Source organism: Triplophysa dalaica, chromosome 23, assembly GCF_015846415.1.
Source record: "Triplophysa dalaica isolate WHDGS20190420 chromosome 23, ASM1584641v1, whole genome shotgun sequence".
NCBI classification, from domain to species: Eukaryota; Metazoa; Chordata; class Actinopteri; order Cypriniformes; family Nemacheilidae; genus Triplophysa; species Triplophysa dalaica.
The window spans coordinates 2,033,543-2,049,990 of NC_079564.1; the positions used below are offsets into that span (position 1 = coordinate 2,033,543).

The following is a 16,448-nucleotide window of genomic DNA, read 5'->3' on the forward strand; positions in this document are numbered from 1 at the left end:
AATAGACAGACTGTACAAAAAAGACAATATACATTATACACACATGGACAATATATACATAATATACACATTAGACGTCGTTTTGTAATGTGGGTACAAGCTTATGTGGTACAAGCTTGTTGCTTATGTCATACTGTATATCATACTGTATATACAATTTACATTATTATACAGTCGAGGAGAAAATTGGACCATTTTAGAAATTACTTCTAAATGTACTTTTTTTGTTTAACAATTTTTCTCCCAAATTAAAAAAAAATGAGTCTATTTATATTTAAATGTAAATGTAAAATAAAAGAAATGGAGAAACAGAAAATAACAGAAAAGATCCTCCGTTTATTTCAGACCTTAAATACTGCAAAGAAAACAATTTCATATTCACTTTTAAGCAATACAATATTTGTACATGTATTTAGGAAAAGTAAAAAAAAATATGCGATAACCTGGATTTTTCATCACAGTTTTCATGTGTCTTGTCATGCTGTCAGTCTTTCACATTGCTGTCGGATGACTTTGTCACTCCTGAGGTTTAATTTTGTTTTAATTCAACAAACACTGAACTGGAACGGCCACAATACATCTAGAAATGCTGCTTAATTGAAAACTTGGTTGACGTAACAGTATATATAACCTCCATTGAAAAATGTTAACCTTTCTAAAGCTCCTTTTCAGCAGACACTAATAAAATCTGTATACCTTGCCTTCTTAAAGTTAAGTTGCAGTTGGAGCTTGAAGCAAATTGAAGGGTTCGATTTCCAGTGTGTCGAGCATTTTCATAGTTTCTTCATTTCTGTTATATTGTTTATACTGCAGATGGCCAGAGATCAGCTCAGCAGTAAATACTGTTATGCAGACAACAGTGTCGGTCTGTTTATGTTAACATATGCCCATACTTTTCCATTTTTTAATCTTTTTCTGAAGGTCAAGTCTCTTCATGTCAAGCGTTTGTGTACATCAGCTGATTTCTAGTGAATTTTAATCATGTTTGTAATCACCTGCCCCGCTGAATAGAGAAACATGCCCCGGGTCCATGACCAAAGTACGGTATAATGATTTTCTCTGTCAAGTAAAGGTTTGTTTAAAAAAGCACATTAGTTTCCAAAACAAAAGTCAACATTGTATTCGATTTGGATGCTGCAAGGCTCCTGCAAGTCGTTCTTTGGGTTCAGGAATGGGTGACCGGCCTTCGATTTCCCTTGATTGATGGAAGGCAGGTTGTGACCTGCAGTGCATTAGAATGAACAGATAAACAGTTGTTTACACCTAAAAGCCTGACTCCATGTTTTTAGTGATGTAGTGTAAGAGAATGAGCTATTTTGTGAACGTATAGACATCAGTCATGAAAGGTGTTGTTGTTAGGCACGGTGATGCGTTATCATCATCATGTGGATGCTTATATACATAGATGCATCTCCAGCTTTTATCTATTAATCTATTTTTTTACACTTGTCCTCTCTCCACCTTTTTCTCTTTCCTCATATTTGCACGCTGTTCTCACTCCTGAATGAAAAGATATATCTTAGATGCCTCCTACTGTCGTCCGAATACAGAGTCTCCAATAGAGCGGTTTGCTTTTTTCTTCTGTTAATTCAGAGCGCTTTTGCGACTTAAAGGAATTTCGTCCTCGAAATGGCGCCTCTTTAATAGGCTGTTTCGTATCTGTGAAGGTTTGTTTTGTTGTTCTTTAAAAGGCCCTCTTTGCATGCCAGGTCTGTTGGCATCGTTTCATGTGGTCTCAGTCTCAGGTCTCAGTTAGCGGGTGTCGTGGTTGTGGAGAGCCGAAAGGAACGGGCATAACAAAGTGTGAGGAGGGCGTGTGCCGAAGCCTCGCTGCTTAGTAACTGAAGAACGGATGAAACGGCCCCATCAGTTCCTGCCACCTGCCGAGCTTTTGAAGCCTATCAACTCTGATTCCATCGACAAAATGGAGATGAGTAATTACGCTGCAAATAATACAATGTAGAACATCTGTTCAAGGTTTCATTTGAGGAATTTTTTTTTAGATGGGAAAGCACAACACCCCTTTTTTCCAAAGTGTACAATGTAGTTTTATGTGTGATGTTTACACGGTGTTAAAGGGGTGATATGACATGGATGAAATGAATATTAGTGTTTGTTTTAGATGTCATGTAATTTGGATGCACGATTTAAGGTTCAAAAACTGTGTATTTTCCACATACTGTGCATGTTTGTGTCTCCTCTTTGCTCCGCCCCTCTGAAACCCGCAGATTTTTTACAAAGCTCGTGGCTCTGAAAGCGAGGTGTGCTATGATTGGCTAGTTAACCAGTGCGTAGTGATTGGTCTAATACTGCAAGCGTGTGACGGAAATGTAACGCCTCTTACCATATTTGGAACATCAGGTTCCTCTTCAATTGTACTGACAGGTACGCCCACCTTACTTGCGTGTACATTTGGGCGATCTTAGTCAAAGCATACCATGAACAGACGTAGATTTGTAGGGGTGTGGTTACACGAGGTGTTTCAGGCAGGTCTGGGTGAGCATTCGCTTTTAGATAGAATGCATCTTTTGTACCCATACTTTCATTTTAACAATTTTATGCGTTTAATACACGCATGGGCCACTTATAACACACCAAAAAAAGACACAAAACATGTAGACAACTAGTCATTGTGCAGCTGACTACTGTCGTGTGACTTTCCCAAATTCTTCACTATTACCCTTCCAGATTCACGCAACATCTTTTCATTCTTGTAGCAACAGCCCTGGTCCACAGGAATTAAACAGTTTTGATCATTTCTCCAGTGAGCGGTGAGACCGAGTCACACAATTGGAAAGCCATTGTCCTAGGGTGTGTTTGATTTGGCTTGAAAGGTGGCAGGTATATCAGGGGTTAGACTGATGACCTGTGTCTGTTTGATGTAATACCAGTCAGGGTGAGGGGTGTGTTTCTCCTGGGGTCAGAAAAAGATGAAGAGCCCCTGTCAACATCTGCCACAAGCGGCTCAGGGCTGTTTTCTGTGTGTGTGTGTGTTTGTTTAATGACCTCTCTGGACATTTTTTGCTGTCCTATCTTTCAGCAAACTGCTGACTGTAAAACACCCCCACAAACATACACACCCTGCCTCAGTCAGATGATAAATCTGTCGTCCAAACAGCATGTAAAACAGAAGTCCTTCGTATGCATGTTCCTTTTCCCCTTAATCTAGGAGAATGCTGGGATGTTGTCAACCCATGGACAAAACCAAATGTGGTGTTTAAATGAGTCTTCTGTCCATATTTTATCCAACCATGTTTGAGAGCGCTTTTACCCAGTGCTTGAATTAAATCGTGTATTATGGGGGGACCCACTGTGCAATGTTTTTTCTTGGGTGGGACTTAAAATCTTAAAGCTTATTTAATAGTTTTAAAATAGTAGGTGCATCTTTTTGCCATGTCTTATCTGCACAAATTTTAGATTCTTCATTATTATTTTTTTTTTTTAAAGTATATTTTTCATGAATGCCTTATGGGGGTCCCTGTTCCCCCAGCTCCCCCTCAAATCAAGCACCGCATTTAGCCGGAAACTGTCGAAGGTGAAGATGGTGAGGAATAGCGTCGAGACTTTAGACACTGGCAGAATTTTTGGGGGGAAATAGGTTGCCAAAATTGTACAGAATTGTATAGTGTGCACATGGCTTTAGAAGATCTCAGACAGTAAAGCTGGAAGGCACATCTACACTTCAACATTAACCTACATGCTATATTATAGACACCCATTTAAAAAACCCTGGTTTTCTCATGAAGTATTTATGCATTCACTACTGTCTTCGTCCAAGTCGTGATGATGAGAGGTTTGAATGAAGCTTTTTCTTTACATGTACGTGCACACAGATGAGTGCTCTATTTCATGCAATCCAATCCCGCAACAAACACCTTTCCTTTAACAGTGGCTTTTATTTAAACTATTTGTCACTCACATGTCATACGTGTCACAGCACAGAGAAATGTCGTGTTTCAAAGCCGCCCACTCAATCTCTTTCACTGCAGTCTTTAGTTTTTTTTTCCTTTTTTCGAAAGCCACTGGGTCTCATAAGAACGAGTGTTTTTTACCCTCAGCCAGTGCCTGGCACACTTCAAAAGCTCTAATCTCTTTGACCCCCACATGAAAGACCCAACGTTAGGCTCAGCCCATGGAAATAATGGGCGAAAGATGATAAATGTGAAAAGTTAACGCGGTAGCTAAACGTGAACATCAGCCATGTGAAGGAAGACATTAAGCATTCCGTCAGTGGGATGAGGTTCTGCAACGTCTCAAAGACCGAAGCTATGTGATGAAACTGTAGTGGCTCAGGTCTCTGAGGTCTTATTCTAAATGTGAGTGACAGCCAGAATGGCTTAAAATCCCTTTGTATAAAGTTTTATTATGAATTCATGTGCTGTAATTTTAGACATATTATTAGATTTTATTGTTAGAAGTTAGGCGTCGTCTAATGAAATTGCATTTAAAAAAATCATACTTTTTTACATTTAGACTATGCAGAAAAGTTCATATGCAGCTCTTCATATTTATTAACCTTATCTTTTCTATCAATGGTTTTAATAAAATGTTCTTAAGGTATTTACTCTTTCATGTTGTCAGAAACTTTTGTTATATTTTTCTATATATAATAATAATCTTTTATTTACTTTTTTGTAATTTAATTTTAAATTTAGAAAAAAATCTGTAGACCAATTTTTCCATAATTATTATATATATCCCTCATTTATCTTCAGAAGTCATGTGGTCTGACTTAAAGATCCATTTATGGTATTTTTTGCATGACAGGTCTGTGAATGAACTGTTCTTGCATTGAATAAAACTACATGATGATTTTGCGTAGGGGTCGTGAGCAATCATTCATAAGATATTTTGAATATTTACCAGACGTGTGAAGAAACACAACTTTTGAAGGTACCTCTTCACGCTCCTATGAGGACGACTACTGGGACAATAAAACGGCAAAAAGCCAATTCATAGCAAAGTTGTGCCGAACTTTTGCGCACTCCGTTTCTTCACACATCCATGTGGGAAAAGAATCGCACCCTCTCCAACACACTTGGTTGTCCCGAGAGAAATACCAACTTTGCAGAGGTATTTGTGCTTTGTTATGAAGAGACGCGCTGCTTGGATGAAACCATTTATGGCAATTACCAGAAGCAGCTTTTATCTCTCCAGTATCTCTCTAACAAATGATCTCCCCAGCATCCCTTCAGAAGCCTTAAGCAGAGCTCTGATTAGAGATGCCGTTGTATGTGTGAAAATGGCGTCACGTTGTGTTAGGTGACACTCAAAGGATTCAGAGTCAGTGCGAAGCTTGTATAGTCCCTCCTGCAGCGTATGTTCTGTGAACTGCATTATTGATTTAATTATGAGCTCATCTGTCCCAGCCTTTGCCACGCTAGTGTCTAATGAGAAAGGTCTAACCAATAACAGTTCTCAGTGTATCATCTGTAACATGTAACTAGACACAAAAATAAGCTCTGGTCTTAAAAGTCTTGTTTATTAATAAGAAATAGGTTAAGGTAAGTACTTTTTTGCCCATGCATTGGCGGGTGCCAATTGCATTCAGTGTATGCATTTTATGCATTAATGTATTGAAGGAGTTTTTAACCCGTCTCCTTCAAAGATTTGTCTTGCACATCATACATTAAATCCCATTCCAAAAATATCCATTCATTTCCGAGCTCACTCTCTATACCTCCATCTCACCTTTAAGAGAGCGCTTGCTGTGCAATTCTTTACATTTCACACGCTCGAAGCACCAGTTGAGTAAAGGGGCTGGAAAAAAGAATCTCTCTCCTATGACGGTTATATTGTTTTCTTCGTTTCAGTTGACCTTTTCCATTTCCTCAGTTTTACCGCATCTGTCGAGCACTGCTGATTCAGGACAGAGACTGTCGACCTGCCTTTCTACAGCTTCCATCCATCAAAACAATCGGCTCTGACGATCGATGAATTTGCGTCCGTCACGGACAAAATCGGTTGAACGGGTTCAGTCGGCCGAAAGTTACTCATGTTGTCAGCATTGACATAGAGGCACAACTTTGCTATGAATTGGCATTTAGTCACTGACATTTTAAGCTCTTTTATTGTTCCAGCAGTCGTCCTCATATGGGTGTGAAGAGGTACCTTCAAAAGATGTGTTTCTCCAGAAAGAATCTCAGGAGCATTCAGCAGAACAAATTGACTTTGGGGCGATAGAATCGTAAGTGCTAAAATGATAACTCGCTTCTAGGTACTTCTACAGCCTACAACATGGCATGTTGGTTTTGTCACACATTGTGTTAATGTGTGAGAATGGGGATCTCACTGCTAAAACAAATGCGATTGCAAATATGGATTATACTAAAGCATGATGTCACATATTACGACTAAACAATGTAAACTCAAGATGGTTGTGTGTTTTAGCCTTACACTGTGTCTACACACCACGCCGCATACAGTTTGGACAAAATGTAAAATTATGATGGGTTCTAGTTCGTCTCTAATTTCTTTTTGTTGCGTGGCGCCCCACAGGCTGGACTGGGAAGAAAAATTGGCCCTGGCCTTTTTGGCAGGGGGGACGGGGGGTGCATGGTAGGTTCTGTCGACCGGGGGGTGGCATGCATACATGTCTTCTGCATTTCCGTTGCGTTTATTTGTATTTATAATACGTCCATCTCAGCAGCCCAAGAGTCCGTTCCGGCCCCATACGTTAGGGGCCCACCTGGAAATCTCCTGGAACGCTAGATGGCCAATCCGCCCCTGGCACCCGGTGTAGACACGGTGTTACAGTACATTTTCTGTGACCAAAAGTTCAGCCCATCACCACTAAACTATGAGGAAAATTCTGTCCTTTTGCCCTCGTTTCACTGTTTTGAAAGCCTGCAATCTCGGGTCGACTGAATTTATGCCCACCCTGTCCCATTAAACATACATCATCCCTATGATTTTTCCAGAAGATAAATTTCTTTATGAAACAGTGAGTGAGACTAATTCATGGCCTGCTCCTTCAGCACAGCCTGTAAAGGTTAAGTGAGTTGTGTCTTTTAGACTAAGACTTTTTAATAGCACTGTGTATTTTTTTCCCTGGGCAGAGAAAAGGATGTTTGTCTGGTGTGTTTGTTTATGTACGTGATGTGACAGACGGAGTTGAACTGATTTAATAAGGCCATTCATCACAGAATGCTGATGATGGGTTCCCTTCTCTCTCTTTCTATCCTTCTGTGTCTTTCATGTAAGCATGCCCCTCACGCTCGGGTTTTCTGCTTCTCTCTTTATAGCAATGAGATTATTGGATCATGTGACAAATTCACCCACTTAAAAGTCAAGGATACCTTAGTCAAACCTCACAGGCTTAAAATAGAAAACAAGAGGTGGGAGACTGTAAATACACAAAGGATTTCTAAAGTTCATAGAATGGTAAGAAGTACTTTTGGGAATGTGATTTTTGCATATCCGGCTGTCTTTCTCTTTAGAACTTGCGAATGCCTTTGTTATTTTTCGTCTTCCAATGTATGGTTAATGAAAATCACATTTTGCTAACGCTGGGTGTCTCACGAATAATTTGACATGAAATGCATGTACGTGAATGGATTTTGAATATCCTATTAATGTGCTTTGATCACATGCTGCAGAATATAAGATTAGCACTGACAACTTCTTTACGTAAGATTTGTCAATCTTACCTTTCCCTGAGAGCTGATTCGGCGACAAAAAATCTTCAAAGCTTTTATTGCATAATATACCAACTGTACATTTACAAAGAACCGCAGAGGATGCATGTGAGCCTCACTCTGGTCAAAGATATTAAAGGGATATTCCTCTCATAGTAGGAAAAGTTACTTGATAATTTTTTATCTGTTGAACACAAAAGAAGTCATTTTGAAGAATATAGGACAAATATAGGAGTTCTTGGGCACTTTTGACTACCATTGTGTTTTTCCTACTATGGGAGTCAATGGGGCAAAATCTGTCTGGTTATGCACTTTCTTCCAAATATCGTTCTCTGTGTTCCTCAGCACAAAGACATTTATACAGATCTGGAACAATTCGAAGGTGAGTCAATTATGACAGAATTTTCATTTTGGGGTGAAATATCCATTCAAGTTGTTTAGAAAAAGATGCTTACAAGTTAAATTGCATTGGCAAGTACACCCCCGCCACTTTTATTTTCAGCATTGAGTCATTTTAGAATTGATTTACTCACTCTCAGGCCATCCAGGATTTATGTGACAAGATTTTGGGCTTAAACCGTAGTCATTGGTGATTCATAACTCCACAGGTGGTCTTACTTTCATAATCAAACAAAATGAATACCTCTTCCTCCTGATGTCATATTGGAGTCTTTTGGAGCGAAAATCACCGTTCTGTGTAAGAAACTGAACATCATGAATATCGCTATAACGTGTTATTGATATACTTGGAAAAAGTATTTTTCATTTCATTTTGGGTGTACTGTATCTTTAAGTTTAGGTCATAACTATTACAAGATCGTTTGGAGTTCATCACTTGAATGCATTGTTTTGCATCTCCAAACCTCCACTTTTCTTAAAAACGGTGTAAATCTAGTTGTTTGAAACATCTTCTTCAGTGGTGTCAGATCACTTTGCCTTTGGCCTTGTAAAGGGAAAGCTCTTGGGTCTAGTGGAGATGGAGAGCTTGCTACAAGTGCTGTCTGACTCTGGATGGGTTCCTGGCACAGAGCTGTTGAAGTAAGTGAGATACAATAATAACCTCAATCAGACTGGTTCTGAACCTTGCCGCTGCCTGGAAATACTGTTTATTTGAGAAGATTAATAAACAGCAAGTGGGTTTTTTTACAACAATCTGTGTTTAATGGTCTAATGTTGAAACTCCAGCGTCTTGTGTTTGACGTAATGAATTTTGTGACTTTGTGTTGCATTGAAGTTAGTTGTAAAGGCATTGAACTGTCTCTATGTCTGAACACTCGGTTCAATGACCTTAGACGTCTCATCCCGGTCTGAAAGTGTCACCTGAGGGAGATGGAAGGCTTCGCTCAACCCTCGGATCACATGACCTATTGTACATTCTGTGGGGGATCAAGGTGGCTTCCTCAGGGGGCTGGAACTGGATACCGTCTGAATAATGCTGACAAAACCATTTCTAAGTAGTCTCATGTCTACAAAAAGTCCACACGAGAAATATTTATTACTGAGATGTCAAGTACATAGAAATATACGCTTTCGTAGTGAGTGGTATGTGGATTTATAGAAGTTTTGTAGTTGGATGTATCACCAGCCAAAGCTATACAAATGAGACCTGAGCTTGCAGTCTAAATAAATGTGATAGAAAAAGAGACGTTTTGTTATAGAAAGTCAAGTTATTTATTTATTGGACAGATTTACTTCGTGCAGAATATGGCAGAAAGGTCAAAGGGTTTGTGGAGAACTGGAAAAGCCATCGTTCACAAAGTTCTGAGTGTCCTCTGCCTCTTGAGTTGTTGTTTATTAAATATTTACAGATGGTTGATTTATCAATAGCTTTTTAAAACTCTCAGCTCAGTTTAACACAATGTACCGTGTTTAAATCCTCTCTGATCGACACAGTTTATAACTCCAAAAATCAGCACAGAAAATGCTAAAAAAAATTGCTAATGTGTAGCGTGATTAGCACTGTAATAAGTGGAAAACATGCTGGTAATTTATGCCACACTGTAAAAACATCTTTAAAAATAGGCAACAATATACGTTACTGTATTGAGGACTTTCTGTATTAATATTTTACAGCTGTTTTAACTGCATTTTAAATTTTGCGTTGTGTTTTAACATTAACGAAAGTGTCAGAAAAATAAACATATAGGCTAAAGTACGACACTTTATCATTCTGCATTTTTGTCTTGTTTTCTAGTATTTCTAGTATTTTTTCTTGTTTTATGAAAATAAAAGAAATATGTAAATTTATGTTTAAAACAAGCAAAAAACTTTCACTTTATTCAAGTTACCTTTCTCACCAGATTGGCAGATTTTCTGCTTGTTTTAAACATAAACTTATCTCAATCTTAAATGATTCCTATATTAGAATGTTTAAATATTTGTACAATAAAACAAGCCAAAAATGCTTAGTAAGAATCTAATTTTTTGCAGTGTAGCAGAAAATGACCATTAGCAGTACATTAAATAAATACTGAAAATACTTTTATATTAATACAGTTTTTAATATATTTCTTACCATTTTTTTTCATTATTATTGTTTTGACAGATTTTTGAAAAAGTGATAAGTACTTTTAAGGTTAAATTGTGTCCCATTGAGCACCTTAAACTTCTAAACCTTGATCACTGAATTCTGACTACTGAAATATACTAAAATAATACAAATGGACACAGAAGTCACCGCGTGCTAGTGAAGGCTAAACGTCCTGCTGCTAAAACGTTGGAATATGTGGAATATGACTCAATGTTTCCTTCAAAGTTTAAAGAACCATATATGCATATGCATGGCATGTATGCCACAAAAAAACCCATTTTTTTCTTAACATCTATTTACTGATATACGTAGTGCTTTCAAATTTCACCCTTTAGCAAAAGAAGCATCTTCATTTCTGTGACTGTGTGTTTTCTCTTCTCAAGCTCATCTGTAAGGATGGAGAGATCAGAGGGAAGAGAGGAGCTTATTAACAGGGAGGGTGACAGCTCACTTGGTATGCATGAAAACAGCAAGACTAACCTTTTATCAATCGGCTTTCATCGCTGACCTGCCTTACGTCAAGACAACACAAAGCAATCGGTCAGCAGCATTTCTCTGGCTTGTTGCCCCAGCAACAAACTCTGAAAACTCATTTTATTACGTCTCCATCGGCTTTGTTAAAGTCAGTACCATCTCTGACTCCAGAACTTCTCTCATTTACTTAGAGCGCTGTTAGGCAGGTCATTTAGGAGTATGCCGTGAAGTGCGCTTTTCATAAATAATGAATATCTGGTACCGTTGAAAGGGCTTTAGAAGTTAAAGCGACTGAAAAGGTCTTGTATTCGGCCTCTCCGTTCTCCACCCGTCGTATTTAAACACATTCCGGCACATTAGATTAATAGTTCTGAGTTTTCCTGCGCCATCATCTCTCTCAAAGCTCCGACTTCCAGGCTCGTATTGATGTGGAACAGACTGTGAAAGTTCACCGGCTTTTCAGTGCGCCGAGGGATAAATAGGGGAAGACGAAGAATGGAGGAAAGAGGCATTTAGCGTTTCACCCCTGAGGCACTCAAAATTCTCGGACACTCCTCTGGTCTTTGAGACTGTGGGGACGAATAGTTCAGTGAAAAGGGGCAGAAGTGGCAACAGGAGAGCGATTTAGGTGAGGCTGGATTTGGCAGACTGGCTAGTGGGCGGGCCTTTTGAGTGATGAAACGGTGCATAAATAATGGCGGGGGCAGGGGGGGCTCTGGGTCCTCTGTTGCCATGGAGACCTTTGTGGCTCGGTTGTGAGCGTGAGGTGGTGACCGCCAGCGCCTGTAATGAGTTGAGGAATTTCTCTAATGGGAAGGGCTAAGTGGAAGGATGGGGTTGTGACGATCTCGCCGTCTGGTGTCTCGGGCGTGTGGGCAGCTACAGCTTCTCTCGCTCTAGGCTGAGAGTTGAGAGACGGTGGGAATTTGGATGATTATTAAAAGGTGAGTTTAAATTTCTGAACTCTATCATTTGTTTGTTTTTATGGCTTGCTTGTTATCCGTAGCCTATATTTGTATTTTGTACAGCTTGAAAGCTGAAGTTCTGCTTCCTTTTTCTTTAAGGGGAGCTACAATACAGCGTCTGGTTTAAACAATTTTGGGGGGTATCCGACAAGAGTGCTGTGTGATGTACTTTTGTTTCACATCTGTGATTATTATTTACATTTATTGAAGGTTGGTTATGGATAATGATTGGGGCCGCGACATAGGCCCTTTTCACAATGACGTAACTTAACTTCCTCCTTTTCGCAAAGCAGTGTATCATAACATCTGTCTTGCAGCAAACAAGGAGAAGAAGAAGAACTTCCGTTCTCCTTGATAATGTTTTCAAGGAGAAAACATGATCCTTTATAATCAAACAGGTATTGTTCAACGAAGATTTTGTGTCTTGTCGTAAGCAAAAATTTGTCTGCAGATGTTGTACATCATCTAGCCGTATTTGTGGCAGCTGTGCAAGGGACTTGGTAAAGTCCATTCTGAGGCGCTAGCGGAAGTAATGCTACACTTCTTCTCGGCAAGACGGAACATGCGTGACGCCATGTGAAAAGGGCTTTATTTAAACTAGGGATGCACATAATGTTTGGCCACCTTAAATATTCCGCCGAATTTGTGAAATGGCTGAATAATTTTTAACGAACTTTGCCAACGTAACGTGGTGCGTGAGCGTTTAGTTAGAGGTGCGCGATCGGCAGTGTGGAAACACTTTAAAGTGTCTGAAAAAGACGCCAACGGTGCTTATATATTTATGAATCATCTTTCATTTGTTGTGGGTTCATCCACTTTGTTGCACTTATAGTCTTTTAGCAGACAGTTATGGCCTATTGCTATTCCAGAAGGGCCATTAAAAGATGACCAAATATTTTGTAATTTATTTTTAACTTATATTGTGCTTCAGTTTTCTGATTGTCTGCTGATAAAATGTTCAGTTTTAAATAAATATTTAAAATTGAATAGTTGTGTTGCTATTTTTATTGAAAAGCAATACAAAAAGTTAAAAAGCATTTTCTGATTATTTATATAAATGTTATGTGATAAAATGGGCTAAATAAAATGCCAAATTGCAACAAAAAAATACATGTTCGGTATTTGGTAAGTGTTTCACATCAAATTCGGCTTCGGCCAAGAATTTTCATTTTGGTGCATCCCTAATTTAAACTATTAAAATACTAAAAAAGTGCATAGACTCTAAAAAGTGTTGGTTATTTTTCAACCAGCACTGAGCCAAATGGGGAAGAACTCAACCTTTGGATTGTAAATTGACCATTGCTGGTTTGTCTTAACCCATTATTTGGTCAAATAGACTTTTTTTAGGTTAAATAGTTGGATTTGTCCCTTTTGTGGTTTGATGATGTGTTTTGTGGCAGGCAGCTGGTTGGTCGGGATTGAGTACGGGTGAAGAGAGGTGCTTTGGGATTGAAAAGTGATAAAGAGTTGTTTTGGTGTCTGAGAACAGAGGCTGGTGGGATCCACCATCATCAAATTCAGCGCACAAATGGCTTTCAGAGCTGGATCAATAAACCCTTCTATTGTATGACCCCCTGTGCATGTGGTTGCGGATAAGACCTTCATCGATCCTGCTGACTAGCTGTAATTAAAACAGGTAAAGGGTGACGGGAACTCCTGCCATAGAGCGTTCTGATTGGTTTCTGAGTTTCTATTTTATTCTCGTCTCCAGGACGATTTCTCACCGCTGATGAGTCGTGGGAATGAAAGACTTCGGGATCTTAGCTCTTTTTTCCTCATGGTTTTTAACCCTGCTTCTGTTTCTGCGGGTGCGTTTGAGGAATCAGAAGTTGTTTGAAGGCTTTTAAAGAGATTGTCGTCTGGTGCTGTGCCCAGGCTGGCAGGGTTTGTGTTAGTGGCTCAAAGCTTGGCTGCCTGGAGGGGGCAGCTCGGGGCTGGCGGTCTAAGCGTTTAGATGTGTCGTCCGGTTGTGGAATGGGCCTTTATTGGTGCTGATGGTGCACTTTCTGTCCCAGCTGGGGTGTTAGCAGTGATTATCACTTCGCAGGGCTGGCCGCAGGTCTGCCTGTTTGATTTATAGCTGGCAGGAACACAGCTACACATTCCTACACAGTACAATGTCTAAAGAAGATTTTCTGTGGGGGATTATAGAGTTTAATGAACTACTTTTTACACCAATTTTAATTAGAGAAGAGTACAAAACATCCCCTTCATTCTTTGTGTTAAATGGATCTGTTGTTATAAAAACTGCTTTGTTAATAGATCTTTCCATTTTTTTGCCAGATCTTAAAATTGTCCCATGTTGTGACTCTCTTGTGAGAACCTATAAAAAGTTTTGTCGTCTTTTGGTGCAGCACCCTTAATGTTTTTGCATTAAAACTTTTTTTTTGTTTATGGTGAAATAATGTTATTCATGATTTAATATTAAATAAATAGCCCTGTATACAAAATACATTTCAAACAATTAAAATAAATCTCTCTTATGCTATCTGCATATTATTAAGATATTTTATTCTAAATTGTCACATCATAGGACACATTCACTGTAGAGTTCAGTATTTTTTTTTTTTAAAACAGCGAAAGAATTGACATGGAGTCAGTAACCCATTTTATGTTATCAAACATCAGACTTCTCACTACATAAATGTATGTATTTTTCTTTTAAAATTATGTTTTTCAAAAGACAACATTTACTGCACATTTGTCAAGTACCTGTGTAAATAAAAGCGGGAGGAGTGTATGGAGTGAATTAGTGTGGCTCAGTTGTCCAACTTATAGAAAATGTGTCAATTGTAGTTTTTTAATCCAAAAATAGGCTAAGACGCTTCTTATATCAGGAGTATACTTTGAACCTGATGCAGAATCAGCGTGCAAGACCTGCGAGTTGTCCTTGAGGTGATGCATTGGAATAGTTTTTTCATGTTCTATAAAGCAAAAGTCAAACGATATCTGTGGCATCAGGACAAATCAACTCTTCTTCGATCTTTCATAATGTCTTGTATTGTGCAACATGTACGAAGCGTAGACAGATGCATGAGTCAGATGCACTGTCGCAATGTGAGCTGTATTCTGTTTTTCTTTTTCTGCTCATCCCCCAGCACTCAAATTCTCTTCACCTGTTGATGTGCACTGTTTTTTAAAGATTTTGATTTTAATATGCTTTATATTTAATGTGAATAACGTCTAATGAAGCTTTAAAGAATTGCACTGGTAACCGATTCTCTGTCTCTTTCTCAGGAGCTTCAGTTTGAAAGATTAACTCGAGAGCTGGAGGCGGAGCGTCAGATAGTTGCTACTCAATTGGAGCGATGCAAACTGGGATCTGAGAAAGGCGGCAGCATGACCAATATCAGGTAATGCTAATGTACTGTGTGGGTGTGTGCAGTGGCTATCTAATGCTTCAAGAAGTCTCTAATGACAACAGAATTACTGTAGCACGGAAGCGTTCGGTTATTGAGATGCTGACACGATTTATTGACTTTTTGTGCATGAGGGAAGAGTTATACAGTAATCGAGCTCATTCTGTGCTTTTGTTTCCATGAGGTGCTTGTATGTTAAGGTTGGTTAATGTATCTGCTAGAATGGGTTGGCGTGGGTGGATGTGCATGCATTAATGCATATCGGTGATGATGCTTTACTGGGCATACGTGTGGTTTACTTGTGAATCAGTCACGTGACACAAAAAGGTTTTCTTTTCGAGCCTTAGAGAACCACAAATATTTACTGCATGGTTGGAACCCCACCCGAGACCTCCACACGCTGCTACTTACATGCAACTTTACGTTATTCTTGTCTCCTACACTGCAAAAAAATGACTTTCTTACTCAGTCTTGAATCAAGATGCATTTTCTTGATGAGCAAAATGACCTCAGAAAATAAGTCTTGTTTTTAGTAATAATATATAATAATTTCAGTGAATTTGTGCTTAAAACAACAACAACAAAAAATCTTGAATTGAGTGACTAAGAAAAAGGTCAACCTTAATTCAAGATTATTTTTCAAGATTATTTTTCTGCTTGTTTTAAGAACAAATTCACTGAAATTTTATATTTTTTTGCTAAAAACAATACTTATTTTCTTAGGTCATTTTGTTCATCAAGAAAATGCATCTTGATTCAATTTTTTTTAGACATTTTTATTAGAAAATGAGATACTAAGAATACTAAGTAAGAGAGTTACGTCTTTTGCAGTGTCTTTTTTTGGTGGTTTAAATTCATATAGCAAAGAAAATGTACAAAAAAACCCAGCACGAATAAAATAGCGTTAATTATTCCAAGTGGAGATGATGACCTCTGACCATTTATTTAAAGAGTGAATGTGAGTCTTTCCTGTAGGCTTCCCTTAAGTGATTGTCCAATTAGATGCCTAAAATTCAATAGCAATTAACAACATTTAGCTTCAGTTCACATTTCTCACACTTGTTAATGATGTGCTTCTCTTAGCGGTTTGACCTTCCGAGAGTCTCCTGTTGGCTGTGAATGTTTTTTTGGGCGTTTGAAGAAGTAGCCAGGAAAGAAAGACAGTGGTGGTCTGTCTGACTACTTTAATTTTGCTTGTGGGAGACACAAACTGGTATAGGGGATGGGATATAGCTATATATAGGATTTCATACTGATAAGAAATGAAAAATATATAATTTTAAAGATGTTTTCAATAATTGGCATTACCAGCGTTTGGGTGAAACTAGTTAGAAAGTAATCAGTGATAAGTAATGAAATACTTTTTGAAGAGAGTAATTTGTACAGTAATCTAATAACACTATTGACTATGTCATTATAACTAGTAATTCATTACTTTTTCAGAGTAATTTACCCAACTAAGTGCATAAATGACTCCGATACA

General features: G+C 38.5%; 1 protein-coding gene across 3 annotated transcripts in view; it reads left to right on the forward strand.

Annotated features, from left to right (window-relative positions):
• Window positions 1-16,448, forward strand: part of ctnnd2a (catenin (cadherin-associated protein), delta 2a) — a 211,702-nt gene that overhangs the window by 58,691 nt on the left and 136,563 nt on the right. For all 3 annotated transcript variants that reach the window (XM_056737780.1, XM_056737779.1, XM_056737781.1), the window contains exon 3: window positions 14,844-14,959. In XM_056737780.1, the coding sequence (XP_056593758.1) occupies window positions 14,844-14,959 (116 nt within the window). The remainder of the gene's footprint in view (window positions 1-14,843; window positions 14,960-16,448) is intronic.